Source organism: Gavialis gangeticus, unplaced genomic scaffold (genome assembly GCF_001723915.1).
Source record: "Gavialis gangeticus isolate Ggan-Ray unplaced genomic scaffold, GavGan_comp1, whole genome shotgun sequence".
Lineage (NCBI taxonomy): Eukaryota > Metazoa > Chordata > Crocodylia > Gavialidae > Gavialis > Gavialis gangeticus.
In genome coordinates this window covers 20,800,430-20,815,706 of record NW_017728996.1, presented here as the reverse complement: position 1 = coordinate 20,815,706, position 15,277 = coordinate 20,800,430, and the positions used below count along the sequence as shown (strand labels likewise).

General features: G+C 44.4%; 1 protein-coding gene across 2 annotated transcripts in view; it reads left to right on the top strand.

Annotated features, from left to right (window-relative positions):
- Positions 1 to 8,919, top strand: part of EFL1 (elongation factor like GTPase 1) — a 384,491-nt gene extending 375,572 nt beyond the window's left edge. For both annotated transcript variants that reach the window (XM_019504107.1, XM_019504108.1), the window contains one exon: positions 8,561 to 8,919. In XM_019504107.1, the coding sequence (XP_019359652.1) occupies positions 8,561 to 8,749 (189 nt within the window). In that variant the 3' untranslated portion in view covers positions 8,750 to 8,919. The remainder of the gene's footprint in view (positions 1 to 8,560) is intronic.
- The last annotated feature ends 6,358 nt before the right edge of the window (positions 8,920 to 15,277 follow it).

The following is a 15,277-nucleotide window of genomic DNA, read 5'->3' as shown; positions in this document are numbered from 1 at the left end:
AGGGGGCCCAGCAGGGAGGTGGCAGTTCTGGTCCTTACTGAGGAAGACAGAGGCAAAGAAGTTATTAAATATGTTGGCTTTGTCGTCTGGCGTGACAACCAGATTCCCTGTCTTGTCCTGCAAGGGCCCCACGTTTCCTGGGGCCTTCTTTCTACTCCCTATGTATTTAAAAAAGGACGTCTTGTTGTCCTTAATCCGGGAAGCCAGCCCCTGTTCCATCTCTGCCTTGGCCTTACTTCTATGCTTTCCAACTCTTATTTTTCTTGGGGAAACTTGTGCAATATTTAAGTCAGTTCATTCACTTATTTACAGTACATCACTCTGTGTTGATTTAGTTATATACACACACTTTTATATATACTTTCAAGTAGCTTATACTTTTCCAGTGAATTACTGAAGACAAACACTATTATTATTCCACAGTTTTCAGCATGTGCTTCATTGATATATTTAATTAGAGCAGAATCTTAGATTAGAATGACTTGCTTCCCATAAATAAAGGGAAAAATGTAAACTCTACAGCTTCATTAATACATCAGTGAAATAATTATTAAATTGTATTAAAACATTTCCATCATGAACAGGGTGTTTTGCATTTAAGAAATAACAGATGTAACAGCAAAACTGTGCTGTGGTTCCTTTTCTTGTACCATGTTTCATACCACTGAGTTTTGACAAATATTTCACCTGTAATGGAATAAATGTTGTCTTAGTGATCTGCTGCCCAAATATTAAACAAAAACCAACCTGTTTAAAAGCCACTGTTTTTAAATGCAGAGCTATGGAAAAAATACATTTTTCTTCTGATTATGTTTATTAGTAAGCAACAGCATTTGCTGTTTGATTTCCATCCCCAAAAGAACTAACCATTACTAGAGCAATAGCAATTGCTCAGATTTCCCTATGAGCTAAGGTTTGCCATTAAGGTTGCCACTGAGGTCCTTTATGCTACTACTGGCTTTGAACAATGACCAGATTGCTGTCTAATGGTTGGGTAATATTACAGCAGGATGGCCATCCTGCGGTACGCGTGCTACAAGTGGCATGAGCAGCCTCTGTGTGGGGCATGCAGCAGATTGGGGATGGAGCAGGGAACACAATGACAGATAGGAAGAGGAGCAGAAAACAGCAATAAATTGGGTATAGGAATGGGATCAGAGTGGCGCTTGGGGAGAGTGAGGGACTTAACTTATGATACCCTGGCAAAAAGGTTGGCCTCCAACGTTTATTAAGGTTAATTAGCGTAACTAATTAACCTTAATAAACCCCCCTAAAATGTCTAAAAGCAAGAAAAATGGCTCTTTGTAGCTGTCAGATTGTATCCACTGTGCCAACCTGTAAGATTATCTAGTGTTTCTGTCTTATGCCTAATACTCAACATATTTCCAACAACTAGACAAAAATTGGCAGACAAAACAGGGCAGAGTTAAGGCAGTTTGTTAAAATATTCACTGAATTGCATGAGTTTCTCCGAGTTTTTAACTGCAGAATTTTGTAAATGGTTGAAAAGCCGTATATTTTAATCCTCTCTTTTTACAAGGGTTTCTCTGGAAATTTAACAGTCTCTGTTCCGAACAATCAAACTTAGGGTGTTCACATCTAACATGTATGTCCAGTATTAGTTTGACATGCATAGAAGGCATTTCTGTTTTTAAAATTAATTTTAAACTGCACATTTATTTCAGAGTTGCAACAAATATTTGGAAACTTATAAAAGGAATTTTGAGTCAAAAAGTGGTATGCAACATGGAATAAATAATATTTGTGGGTGTCTCTTCTTTGTTCCTGCAGACTTTCCAAGATCAACAGCTCAGTCCTATCCCTAAAGGACTGTTCCATTTAGAATACAATTAATCATTTAGGGCTTTATCCAGATGAGAATTCAGTCTCAGCTACAGACTTTACAGTTTTCCCTCTGTGGCTCCCACAAGTGGAAATAATAGTTCGAGAGCCAAAAGCTGCTCAGCACTGATCCCACCGAACGTAGACCCGGGTTCTGACAATTCCCCAGCGTAAGCAAACTGATGACAACCGTCCTCCAGTGCTATAATGAAACGTTTCTTCCTTATGCCTGCCTGCCCGCCTGCATTCTGCTAACAGGGCATGGATCATGATGGTTGCCACCTGCTACATTCATCTACTTCGATCCTTTGGCTGACTGTGCCTAGGAGATAAATGATCTCTCTTCTGTGCTCTTGCCTTTGCAGAATTGGAGAGATTTCACGAACAGAAGGCATGTAAAGTTTTCTTTTTTCCTCCTCCACAGAAGCACTGTGAACACTGTACTAGGGTTTGATTTCTGTGACTGGGCTGCTGACTTAAAGCAAATGCACAACTTGTTTCTCGAATTATAGCAGATGCTTTATTATGTGCATCTTTGTTTTTTTTCACTTGAGCCCATTTCTGCACATTTCACTCTGTTGAGCCCTCCATCCACAAAAGCGGGACCCAGGCATAAAACACATTGCTGGAACAGTTTTTCTGCAGACTAACAGATGAATCTCTCTGTCTGAGTTTTTTCCATGAGTATTTATCATCATACTATCTAAATGTTTCCCACTTAAATTAGCTTTTCTATAGTGATGTTTCTGGTAGACTCCCAAGAGTCTTCATATCCCTTCTTTAGTAAGTGGTGTTGTTTTGGGGGTATACTTTGTGTGCATGTTAAACTTCCTACTATGGTAGGAAAACTTTATCAAAGGGGAGAGCGGGTCCAGTAACATGCCCTTTAAGCAGTTGGATTGTGGGTCAGTCTAATCTCTTTTAGTGGTTGTTTCTGGAGGAAACTTCCCTCAATCAAAAAAAAAAACTCCTTACGTTTTGATTCTCATATACTTTACCTTCTTCCTTCCTCTCTCTGTCCTGTAGTTGAGTGACCTTCGTCATGTGGCCTACTCTAACTTTTCATTGTGCTGTCTCATTCATAATTTGCCTTTGGTTCTGCCGCCCTCACTGCCAAACCAAAGACTCCAGTCTTCAGATGGCTGTTATCTGGCATGTTTCCAAACAGCTGGAGTTTCCTCTTCATGGGACACCTCTACACGTGGTGTCCAAAAGGAAGTACTAAATTACGGCACAGTAACAACAGCACCATAGCAGCACATATAGACGTGCCCATTGCTGCATAAACAACTGTCGTTTTCACATCGGTCTTTTTTTTTTTTTTATTAAACACAGCTAGTAGCTTCTTGCCTTACACTTTATAACCTCAGAGCAGCCCAGAGTCCATCTTGCCAAACTCAGGGCCTTTTAAGTGGATGAAAGAATTGAACACTGTCCTGTCAACCTCTTCATTGTTTTCTGTGATCAGCTTTCAGTCCAGGACTTGCTGCATTCTCATTCTGTCTTTGTGGAAACCATACTGTTTCTCACAGACATGGTATACTACTGTCTGCAGCTTGAATCTTTTGAGAACCAGGAGGACGACTTTGCTCAGACTACAGTCAGTGAACTCATCTGCAGTTCTGCAGATTTCTTTGGTATTGTCACCAAAATGTATTTTCTCCATTCCTCAGGGACCTTTTCCTATTTCCAAGTATTTCCATTCGACTGCCAGATCAAACCAACAGCTCTCCTCATAGTGTTGGCAGAAACAGCCCTGAAGATCGAATCATAGAAAATGAGGGTTGGAAGGGACCTCAGGAGGTCTCTAGTCCATCCCCTCTGCTGAGAGCAGGACCATCCCCAACTAGATCATCCCAGCCAAAGCTTTGTCTAGCCAGGTCTTAAAAACCTCCAAAGGTGGAATGTCTCCGGGTAACCTGTTCCGGTATTTTACTTCCTTCCTAGTGAGAGAAACTTCCCTTGGTGCAGCTTGAATCCCCTCTGTCTCCTCTTCTCTAGACTGAATAAGCCCAGTTCCCTCACCCCATCCTCATAAGTCATGTCCCCCAGCCCCCTCACCATTTTTGTTGCCATCCACTGGACTCTCCAATTTGTCCACAGTAAAGGCATCCGGTAAAGCTTCTCCTTGGACAATATAAATTACGAAGTCCAACTCCAAGTAAGTCATTAGTGGAAAAAACAGTCATCAGTGGAACTAGGGTCTAATCTTTCATGACCTTGAAAATCAAGATCAAGGCTTTAAGTTTGGCAAAGGATGGGTGGGAACCTAGTGAAAGGACCAAAGCACAGGATGATTGTGCTAGTCCAGTCCACTGGGGAGGTGGCCTGTCATCCTCTTTGCAAATCTGAACTTTTGTTTTGCAACTTCTGAACTGACTCCATCCTCAGAGGCAAAAAAAGTCATTGTTCTACATGAAGATAACCAGTGCGTGCATCACTACAGCCAGATCAAACGTTTGATAGCAAGGTACAAATAAGTATTAAAACCCCCAGTGTCTCTTCCCTTCATTACTTCAGTCTGTTGTTGTGTAAGTGCCTTTGCAACATCCTAAAGTTAGCTGTCTTATAGAAAATGTAGTGCCTAATAGTATGCAGATTGCCTCTGCTATTGCCAGAGGCAGATATTTATGTGGTCAGTTAATTCCAAATTTTATATTTACCAAAAAACCCACTAATGTTATTTGGAAAGGTAACTTTCATACAATACATCAGACTACCTTAAGCATATTGAGTTCCCAACCTTTATGGGCCTTTTAAGTTTAGCTTTAAGCATATAAATAGTCCCATTTACTTCTCTAGGACTCCACACTTGCTTAACATCAGGCATGTAAAGCTTGTTCAGGGTAAAAGTAGTCAGCACTTTGCTTTGAAAGGGAGAGCCCATGTTGCACTAAATTACCTTGTCAAGAATAGCCATCTCTACCTTGAGTTTATTTCCAAATTCCTCCTTCCAAACTCCTACCCCTAGTGTTGTTTCTTAAATTTGACAAACATAAAGCTTTAATATTAAAAAAGATATATCTGCAAAAATGAGCGCTGTCAAACATAAGATATTAACGCTTTACAAGCTGTGATCATTTGCAGTTACTTTTTTTTTTTTTAGCATTTGCCAATTTTAAGTTGTATCTTTAATTCTAGTTTGGTTTGTGTTCAGTTTAGTTTTCAGTTGCTCTCCTTGTCTTAAAATATATAGCAATTAAATGCATTCCCAGGTGTAATAAATATAGTAAAACTTCTCCCTCCAACACACGTGTGTGTGCATCCAACACATTCTTTTAGAACACCATTTTGGGAGTAAAACTGCTACAATTCTTGTTGTACTCTGGTGGGAATGTTCTGCTCTCTCCTTGTCTTTGGGTGTTGTGATAGCTTTACCCTTATCAGGCCTGGAAAACTAATTTAAAACAATGATAAGCTGTCTTTGATTACTGTGAAAGCAATAATATTGAACAATTGGTATTTTGGTGATATTGCTCTTTCCATGAATTGTCAGGGTTTTTCATGTTAAAAAACTTACTTTTCCTTTTACTAAGTGAATTGATAAGAGCAATTAAAATATCTCTGATTATTTAAAACTAAACCTGTTTTTGAAAATTATCAACATAGCCTGAATTGACATAAAAGCCTAAAATTATCATTTAAGATTATTCACATTCAACATTCTTAGAAGGTGACCTTGTTAGTTTTAACTCTGATTTTCTTAATGCTTTATTCATTCTAGTGACTTCTAGACTCCTTCATAGATAATGGTCTACTAATGGAACAGAAAAGTTGTATCTCAGGGCTGTAGCCCTGTACAATTTTGGTTAATTACCCAAACATCAATTCACCAAGGACCATTTACCAGATTTGATTACACACACATTTTATGTGAGCCCAGAACACTCTTAATAATTTAAGATGAATTCCCAGTACCTATGAGAGAGTTTACCATGCAAGTCTAACTCTCAGATGAATTCTTAAATTTATTTCTTAAAACATTTGCATACACATTTATTACTTCTTAATGTGGTATGAAAGTCACTAACTGTTGTTGGAGTTATTCATTATTCCATATTAATTCAATATACAGTTTCATAGTCTCAGTCACTAATAGCACTTTATTCAAAATTGTTTTTCACTTTTCTGAGTGGTACTTTTGTATAATTGACCTTGAATGACACTAAGCATCTGCTTTTTAAGAATTTCAAATGTATGCATGCACACATTTTCTCTCCTTTCTCCCCCTCTCATATTCTCTTTCTTATTGATTGAACTGTTCATTCAGGAATTATCAAAATAATTTAACACTATCCTGTTGAAAATATTATGTTACTTATTGCAAGATCTTATGTCCATATTTAGCTACCATTGTAGGTCACACTTCACAGTTAAAATTTGCACTGTAAACAGAAATGATGCAGGTAATGGTAGGCTTTATTCTAGTATGCTTTCAGGCATTCGTATAGACTCGGAAACAGGTATGTTTTACAGGTAGCATTAGTTATGCTACATCTCATCCCCAGCTAGGATGACATTTACTATCGAGATTACTTCAGTGTGTGTGGGCAAGCTTTCTCGATTTCCTCCTGTATATGTTTTAGTAGTTTAAGAAAAGTAGTTTATTGGAGCCAGACATTTTTTCTACTTTGAGGGATCACATTCCATCCCTTGCATTCTCTTCCAAGAGTACTAATTTGTCAGGATATTTATCTTTCAAATTAATAACATTGCTTTAACTGTATTTTGTATTAATATCCTTAGATTGTGGATATCTGTCTGGGGCTTTATAAAGCAACATGTTAGGCCAGTTTCAGCCCCTGGTAGTGTATGTCAGAAGCACCACAAATCTCAATAACAGATGCCATGTTTACCCTTGAGCTAGGGACAGGCATTCAAAAAGCTGGACCCCAAACTGATGAAATGTTTGCAGGTTAGTCCAACATGCCTAGGTTGAACCGATTTGTAACAGCACAGACATTCCCTGTGGACTGAGGAAATGCGGGCACATACCTGCAGCAGCTCAGGCCAGGTGCCAGGAGGCACTTGAGTGTGCCCTCAGCTGCAGGGAAGCTGTGCCAGGGGGTTGGGGGTAGGTATAGCCAGGCTGGCCTAAATTCACCAGAGAGGGGCTTAATTCCCCACCTTCCTGTCCCACTGGCAGGGACCCGAGCCCAGTCTGCCAGGCACTCCCCCCTTGCTGCTGCTATGGCCCCTGAGGCAGAGGGGGCAGGGAGGCACAAGCAGAGGAATAAGCCCCCTCCACCAGACACCACAGCTGTCTGCCTCATGCTCCCTAACACTATGACGAGGCTGCTGCCCCCATCAAGAGCCCTGCCCCCTCCCGCTGCGGCAGCAGGGTGGGGGTGCAGCCAGGCGCTAGCAGGGACGGGGGTTATTCTGGCAGAGGGGGCTTATTTTGCTGCTTGCCCCAAACGGAGCAAGCTGTGGGCAGACCTAGCTGCGGTTCCCTGGGGTTAAAGGAGCGAATAACCCTCTTCTCTGCCCCCTCTGAGTCAGGGGCCATGCTGGCCCACTGCCACTGCAGCCGCGAGGGGGAAGCGCCTGGCAGACTGGGGTCAGGTCCCTGCCGGTGGGGCAGAGAGGGCGAAATTAAACACCTCTCTGGCCAGACCCCCACCCCTGCCTGTCCCTGCTCTGACTGGGGAGCAGAGGGGAGGGACAGCTCTGCCCAGAAAGCATGCCCAGATGCTGGGGGACTCTGGTTTAACTTAAACCAGGAAGGGGTCTGGGCAGACATTACATAAACTGGTTTGAACCAAATCAGTTGAGTCTGATACTACATTCAACCAGGTTTATCTCAAACCAGTTTCAGCCATTTTCAAACTGGTTTATGTGCACTGAATGTCTGTTCTGTTACAGGCTTAAAGCAGTTTCTGATCACTCTAAACCAGTTTGTGTAATGTCTGTCCCTAGCTTGACTAATCATAGTAACCCACCATTGAATTAATTAAAATGTGTGTAGTTTAGCCTAGGATTCATGTGAATACTACTTATAATAGGTGGCAAAAGCTCTCTTCTACCTGTCAGGAGGCAGTAGAAGTACTATGGTTTCACAGCCCAGAATGAAATGTGAAAGACTTCAAAAAGGCCATATACCCTCATGCCACTCTGTAATGATGTGGCTTGGGGCAGGGCTTGAGGTAAAATACACGTCTCTTTTGTCCATGACCTCGCTAAAACCTGTAGTAAAAGGTTAACATAATCCACAGATCATGTCACTCTAGGCTCCTGGCAAGCTTTAAACCTAGGAATCAGGATTTCATCCCTTCTTAGGCATTGGAAGGAATTTTTCCTGGCTTACTAAGATTTTGCACAGGGGTTGAGGAAATAAGGCATAACATTCATTGCAATGTAATGCCAGCAAAGCCATAGGCAGGGACACCACCAATAGCGTTCTAAATGAGAAGTGCCTTTGTGAAAACTTAGCCAAATGATTTTTTTAATTTAATACAACTGTCATGCACTAAAATCAGAAAAATATGTTTGTAAAATCCAAAAGCAAATGCATGTAACTGAGTTACAAACTGCACTGATTGAACATGGTAAGGGAGTATGACTGGCTGTTGCATTTTGCTGGAAAAGCTTATTGTAGGCCACAGGAAGCTCAGCCTATTTGTTTCCAAACTTCTGATGTCTTAAGAAATCACCTGGGATTTTCCACTTTACTTTCTTCAATTAATGTGGCACTTTTTATGATTTTCTCTTTTTCCAGATCATTCCAAGTGATCCGTTCTGGGTTCCAACCACGGAGGAGGAATATTTGCACTTTGGGGAGAAGGCAGATTCTGAGAACCAGGCCCGCAAGTACATGAATGCAGTGAGAAAGCGGAAGGGACTTTATGTAGATGAGAAAATTGTGGAGCATGCTGAGAAGCAAAGAACTCTCAGTAGAAATAAGTAACTGCCTCTGCTTTCGGTCCTACAATAACCCAGCAAAGTGTGGGTGGATGATTTTCTATAGAGCAGATTATAAATGTCACCTTGGACTTGCCCTTTTACACAAGTATTCTTACATGCTGTAATTTGTCTGTGGCTTCAGTTTTAATAAACTTGAGCCTTTCCAACCTTTTATACAGAGGCTTCAGTCTGCATCATTTATTTAAATAAGATATAACAAGAAATTAACTAGAATTACTTTCCATTTTTAAGACCCTCCTCCTTGCTGTCCACAGGATCATAAAATACTTTATTGAACTCTTCTTTCTGATTTAGTAAAGGCAGTCAGCACTAGAAGTGGGTGAACTGTCCATTGCAAATAAACTACACAATGGTAGTCATTCTGTTCTTACTCTTTTGCAAACTGTCCCTCATATCTGTAATAGGCCCCTGGCAGGAGTTCATTTAAAGGTGTGATAGTATCTGATGCTCCATTCCATCATTGCACCTCCTGCTGTGCTGCACCTGCAACGCAGGTGGTGTGATTATGGGATTGGGGAGGGGATCGGATCCAAATTGCTCCATACTGATGGTGTAGGGGAAGCCCAGCATCATGATCCCAGACTCCCCTGCACCAGCAATTGGCAAGCCAGTCAGCTGATTAACACTCCCAGCCTTGGGAGCATATCAGAGTCAAGGGGCCTGGTGCACCCCCCGAGGCTGGGACTGCCAGCGAGCTGACTGCTAGTCCCAACTTGGAGTGTATACCCAGAGTCCTTGATTCCAATGCACTCCTGAGGCTGGGAGTCGTGATCAGCTGAGGCTCCCAGCCTCCAGGGCACAGCCAAGGACTCTGCTACACCCTGGAGGCTGAGCACTGGTAATTTGTACTTCCAGCCTCAAGAGTGCATTGGGGTCCAGGGCTCCCATGTCCTCCTGAGGCTGGCATCCCCAATCAGCTGATGCCTGGCCACGTGAAATTTAAGGCATGATAGGAGGCAGCCACAAAGTTATTACATGTTTTGCGTAATGACTTTGTGGCTTACTCCTTGTTTTATTGCATCATTAAAGTATTAATGTGTGGTTAGGTTACTACTTAAATGCAATGTCTGCCATGAACCCTGTTCTTTGCCTACAGGTATTTGGCATTGTCACTTGCACAGCAAAAAAAAAAAAATTGTAGTGCAAGAGGTGCTCATGAACTCCTAATTTTACACTACTCCTAGTGTTGAGTGTTCTTCTCTATTATGTGGCATTTTTTCCACTCCGGGAGTGGATTAATTAAACTTTTTAAATAAGAGAAAGAAGAATAGGAATTGTTTGATACGTCGATATGCTAGTTAGCTCATGAATATAGATAGTTGCTCTTATACATGCTGATATTTATATAATCATTCTGCAGACATTCACCTCTACAACATCCTATTTATGTATGTGTTTGTCTGAAGTTAGGCAGAACCTTGGACAGTGGGGACCTTATAGACTAACTTTATAAGGTGCCATCCACCCTGCCCTGCTTTCTACTGTGATTATTAATAATTATTTATATATTTGAATTGAGCTAGTGGGCTGGGGCCTGAATCATGGGAGCAGACCCTACTGTGCTAGGCTGAGTAGCAGCACACAATAACGAGCTAGCTCCAGCTAATATATGACTTGAATGTTTCCTGAACAACCGTTGTGTTTGCCACCAAATTCATTGGCATTTCGTTTATCTGGATTTGGATTCAGCTCTTTTGCAGGTGACAGTTCAACACTAGTGGATTCAGAGGCCGCCTCAATTTAATGTCAGAAGGTTCCTACCACCATTCAGAAGCTTGGCATCTGATGAAGTGAGCTTTTGATCTGGAAAGATTATGCATCTCTGATTCAGCTCATCTATAACAGTGACACCCAACTTTTTGGCTCTGTGAGCCAGATAAGTGGTGCAGAGCCAAGCCATATCTAGCCATATGCTGGGAACCAGCCCTGTGCACTGGCATGATACAGTGTTCAGGACCAAGTTATCTGGTGTGTGGGGCTCCCCACAGGCCTGGAAAATTGGCAGCAGGGAGTGGCTCCCCTGCTGCCAAGTTTTTAGACCCATGGGGAGCCCCGCAGGCTTGATATGGCCTGTGGACCGTGGGTTAAGCACCCTTTGTCTATCAGATGAATTTCTACTTCACCTTCAAACTCAAGTGATAATTCTGTGACATTGTCGCCTGTAGAAATCTTCTTCACTTAATAAAAGTGTCTACACTGCACAATTAACCTGATCTCTTAGCCAGGTTTTACCCTAAATTCTGTCCACTGTCCTTTGATGCAGAATAATCTCTGACCCGGTTTTGAAAGTACTTTAAATCTAGGCTGGATAGCTCAGCTGCGAGTGTGGGTAAAGGCCAGAGTTTACTTTAGCTCTAGTTGGAACTTGCCCTTTTTCCCTATGACAGTTCAGGCTAAATTACAAGAGTGCCAAAAATCTCCCAGTGTTGTACCCGCAGCTCACCCCAGAGGCCAGCGTGTTCTCACAAATGGCGCAACTAAAAACGAACCCCAGCATCTCAAAACAGTAAGCCACAGCAGGATTTGTACACATACTTTTCTGTCCCACTACATGCCAGAGATCAGCTGCTTCTGAGCACAGTTGATAAATTGAGTCTGCTCCACACACAAGCTGAGGCAAACTGTGCTGCACTGCACGCAGCTGTATAAGTGGCGAAATGTGCGGCAGCGTGCAGAAAATGGCAGCAGCGCACTTTTGACCTAAAGCACCTCTGTTGTGTTGTAGTTCAAAAGTACACCGCCGCCATTTTCTCAACACCACCGTGCATTTTGCCGCTTGCACAACTGCACGCATTGCAGCGCTGGGTAGTTTTCAAAGTGCCCGGTGCTGAGGCACTTACATGGGTAAAAATGCCCATGGTGCAGAAACGGGGAGCGTGTAGTAATGCAGTTGTGGCTTTGCAGTGGAGGAATTCATGCCTGGCCCGGGTAAATCTGGGTGTTGCTCACCCAGGTGAACTTCCACCCTCCCCAGCACGCATTCATCATGAAACAAAAGTGATTAGGCCAGGGAACTGGTCTCCCTGAGTTAATTACACGGCCATCTTCTTGCCATTCTCCCTCCTAAAGCAGGAAACGTTTCCAACACAATGTGGTGGGAACTGAGAGGCTGTTGTCTGCAGTCCAGTGACGGCAAATCTCCTGGACGGTCTGTAACAGGTTCTGTTGTCTGACGCGGTCATGTGTGTGGCATTCGGAGAGCTCCAAAACGAGTTTGAACAAAACCAAGAGAAAAAACAATTCTTTGATGAGCATACATTCGTGCTTAATCAAATGGGAAAGTTGAACGGGGTGATGGTACAGGAAGTATCTGCTCATTTGTTGTCAGGTGCTTACCTCTGCAGCCAAAGCAAGAACAAGGTTTAGGCACTCCGGAAAGTTTAAGGCTGAACAAGCCAGACAGGTACAGCTGGGAAGGCTTTTGCAATTTAATAGTTGATGGGAGATAAATTGTGTAGGCTCCAGCTACATGTTGTAGTGCCTTACAGTTTCCCTTTCATACACGATATGCAATGTGTTCAGTTTCAAATAACCATCATTAGGGCTTTTCTCCTCCTTTCCAGAATACCTCCACTGCTTTAGTATGGTATTACTTTACACTGTTCCTGTAGCACCTCCATGGCATTTCCGTGTAAATACCCTGAGAGTAGCAAGTAATGAGAAGGAGGCAGAAGTTATTTATACAGTCTTTGCTCCTGAAGGTAAAGGAAACTGTTGTTTGTTTCTCCAGTGTAATGATTTAATGCTTAACTTTTACTTAAATAGTAACCCTTTTTCCTTCCCAAGCTGTTTGCTTTCATTATAGAAATTATAATCTTTCGCTGTATGATTTATTGCTAAATTATTCAGGCAAATGAAGTGTTAGCCTTGTAAGAAGGTGAATCTAAACATTGCATGTGTTTTCTGAAGGGGTCTCAGCATAGTAGGTGTCATGCAGTACGGGGAAAGGATCAGGGCTCAGAAACCAAGGCCCTGTAATACTGTAGATCCAGAAGCTAAGCTGAGGGTTGCAATGTTGAGTCTCAGTCTGAGTCCAGTTGTTTGTGCCAGGGGATCAAGCAAGCCCATGGTTGAGGCTGGGCTTAGAGGGCAGAAGCTGCAGAATTCAAGGCACAGGATAAGGTAGGCAAAAGTGTCTGAGGTCAAGGTGAAATAGGAGATGGGAGACAAGCCAGGCACAGGCAAGGTTGGGAAGTGGGGTATGGAGGCAGTGGTAAGACAGAAACAAGGCACAGGGAAGGCAGGTGGGGCTGCCTTGTGCAGGAGTGAGACAGGAGCACGGCTGTGGTTTAGAGCTAGAAGGTCCAAGACGGGAGTGGAAGCACCAGAGTTAGGCACAGAGGTCCACAATAGGGATGTCAGGAGCACTGTTGCCAGGGGTGATGGGAGGGTTTTATGGCCTCCCATCAGGCCCTTGTTGTTCCCATTCATTCCCCTGGGTCACATGAGCCTACATTAGGAACTTCACGGGAGGGTCCAGGCTGCTTAGTGGCTGTGCAGTCCGTGAGTCCAGAAGACCCAAGTTGGAGCCCCAGGGGTCCTGACAGTAGGGCTCACTGACTGTAGTGTGTGTAGATATCTACCTGAGCTCACTTTAAACTAGTCAGTTTGGGTACTGATAGCCGTGCTGCTCACACAGCGTGGAACTGTATGTGGGCTGCAAAATTTATTCTAGAAGCTACGTACAGTTGGGCAGTTAGGCTTTGCTGAACTCCAGTTATGCAGCCATGCTGCCAGCAGGAACCCAGCTGGCTGGCTTACTGCAGCACATAGCAGTGTCTTAAGGAGACATAGCCGGAGTAATGCCCAGTGGGTCAACTTTAATGGTAGCTACCTTTTGTCTCCCTGCCGCTGTAAATCTTCATGCAGGAAACATGGTTTTAAGCTATTAAACTTGCATAAGCAGGAAGGTGATTTACATATATTTTAGAAATACAGTTGGACCTAGATAGGTTACAAGGATGGGCGGAGGAGAATAGGATGGGGTTTAACACAGACAAGTGTAAGGTGATGCATCTGGGGAGGAACAATCGGCACCATACATACAGGCTGGGGAACTCCCCTTTTGTCAGCACGGAGGTGGAAAAGGATCTGGGAGTCATTATTGACTCCAAGATGAACATGAGTCGGCAATGTGGGGAGGCGGCTAGGAAGGCCAACTGCACCTTGTCGTGCATCCACAGATGCATCTCGAGCAGGTCCAAGGAGGTGATCCTCCCCCTCTATGCGGCACTGGTCAGGCCGCAGCTGGAGTACTGCGTCCAGTTCTGGGCGCCGCACTTTAAGAGGGATGTGGACAGCATGGAGAGGGTCCAGAGGAGGGCCACTCGTATGATCAAGGGACAGCAGGGTAGGTCCTATGAGGAAAGGTTGCGGGACCTGAACCTGTTCAGCCTTCAAAAGAGAAGGCTGAGGGGGGATCTTGTGGCCTGTTATAAACTGGTTAGGGGGGATCAGCAGGCGCTGGGGGAGTCCCTGTTCCCCCGAGCGCCGCAAGGAGTGACCAGGAACAATGGTCACAAGCTGGCGGAGGGAAGGTTTAAGTTGGACATCAGGAGGCGCTACTTCACGGTCAGGGCGGCTAGGGTCTGGAACCAGCTTCCAAGTGAGGTGGTGCAGGCTCCCACCCTGGGGGTTTTTAAGAGGAGGTTGGATGACCACCTTACTGGGGTCGTTTGACCCCAGTGCTCTTCCTGCCATGGCAGGGGGTCGGACTAGATGATCTGCTCAGGTCCCTTCCGACCCTTGAAACTATGAAACTATGAAATTAACAGTAATTCCCCCATTTTCCCATGACGCTTCTTCAGATGGCATTAAATTATGTATGGAGTCAAGGAAAATTTTGAAGGCCTACAAAGACCGTTCTTACAAATGAGTGCTGCACAAATAAAGCTGAGTAGCTTTCTCAGGTACTTAGTGGATCTAAGGTTCTGATACAATGAAAGCTTTTATCTGTCTGTCTGTCCATAACGCTCCCGGCCATCTGCGCATGCACTGCTGACAGGGCGTGCGCGATTGGCTGCACAGGCCCAGAGCGTTACAGACAGAGGGGACAAGGGACCTACTGCATGGCACCCCCCCCACCAACAACAGCTGGCAGGGAGGGGGAGGGGGAGGCAGTGGCAAAGAGGGGAGGAAGGGGAAGGGGGGGTTTCCCGTGGCAGCACCCCGCTGCTGCTGTGCCTCCCCCCCGATGCTGCCATGGCCTGGCCCTGACAACTGGCAGAGAGGGGGAGGCGGTGGGAAGCGGGGGGGAGGGTAGGCAGGGGGTAGGGATGTTGCGTGCTGCTGGGTGTTGCATGCAAAATTCCCTCCCTCCTGTTCCTGGGAGTCGGTGGCGGCGCGGAGTGGTGGGGGCCCACGGGGCTGCACTGGGAGCAGCGGGGCGTGGGGGGACCCGCAGAGCCGGATTCAGGGGGTGGGGGGATGCGCGGGTGGGCGCACGGAGAGCAGTGGCATCGTGAAGCACTGGGTGGCAGCGCTCTGTCCCTGCCCCCTCCCCCCCCCCCCC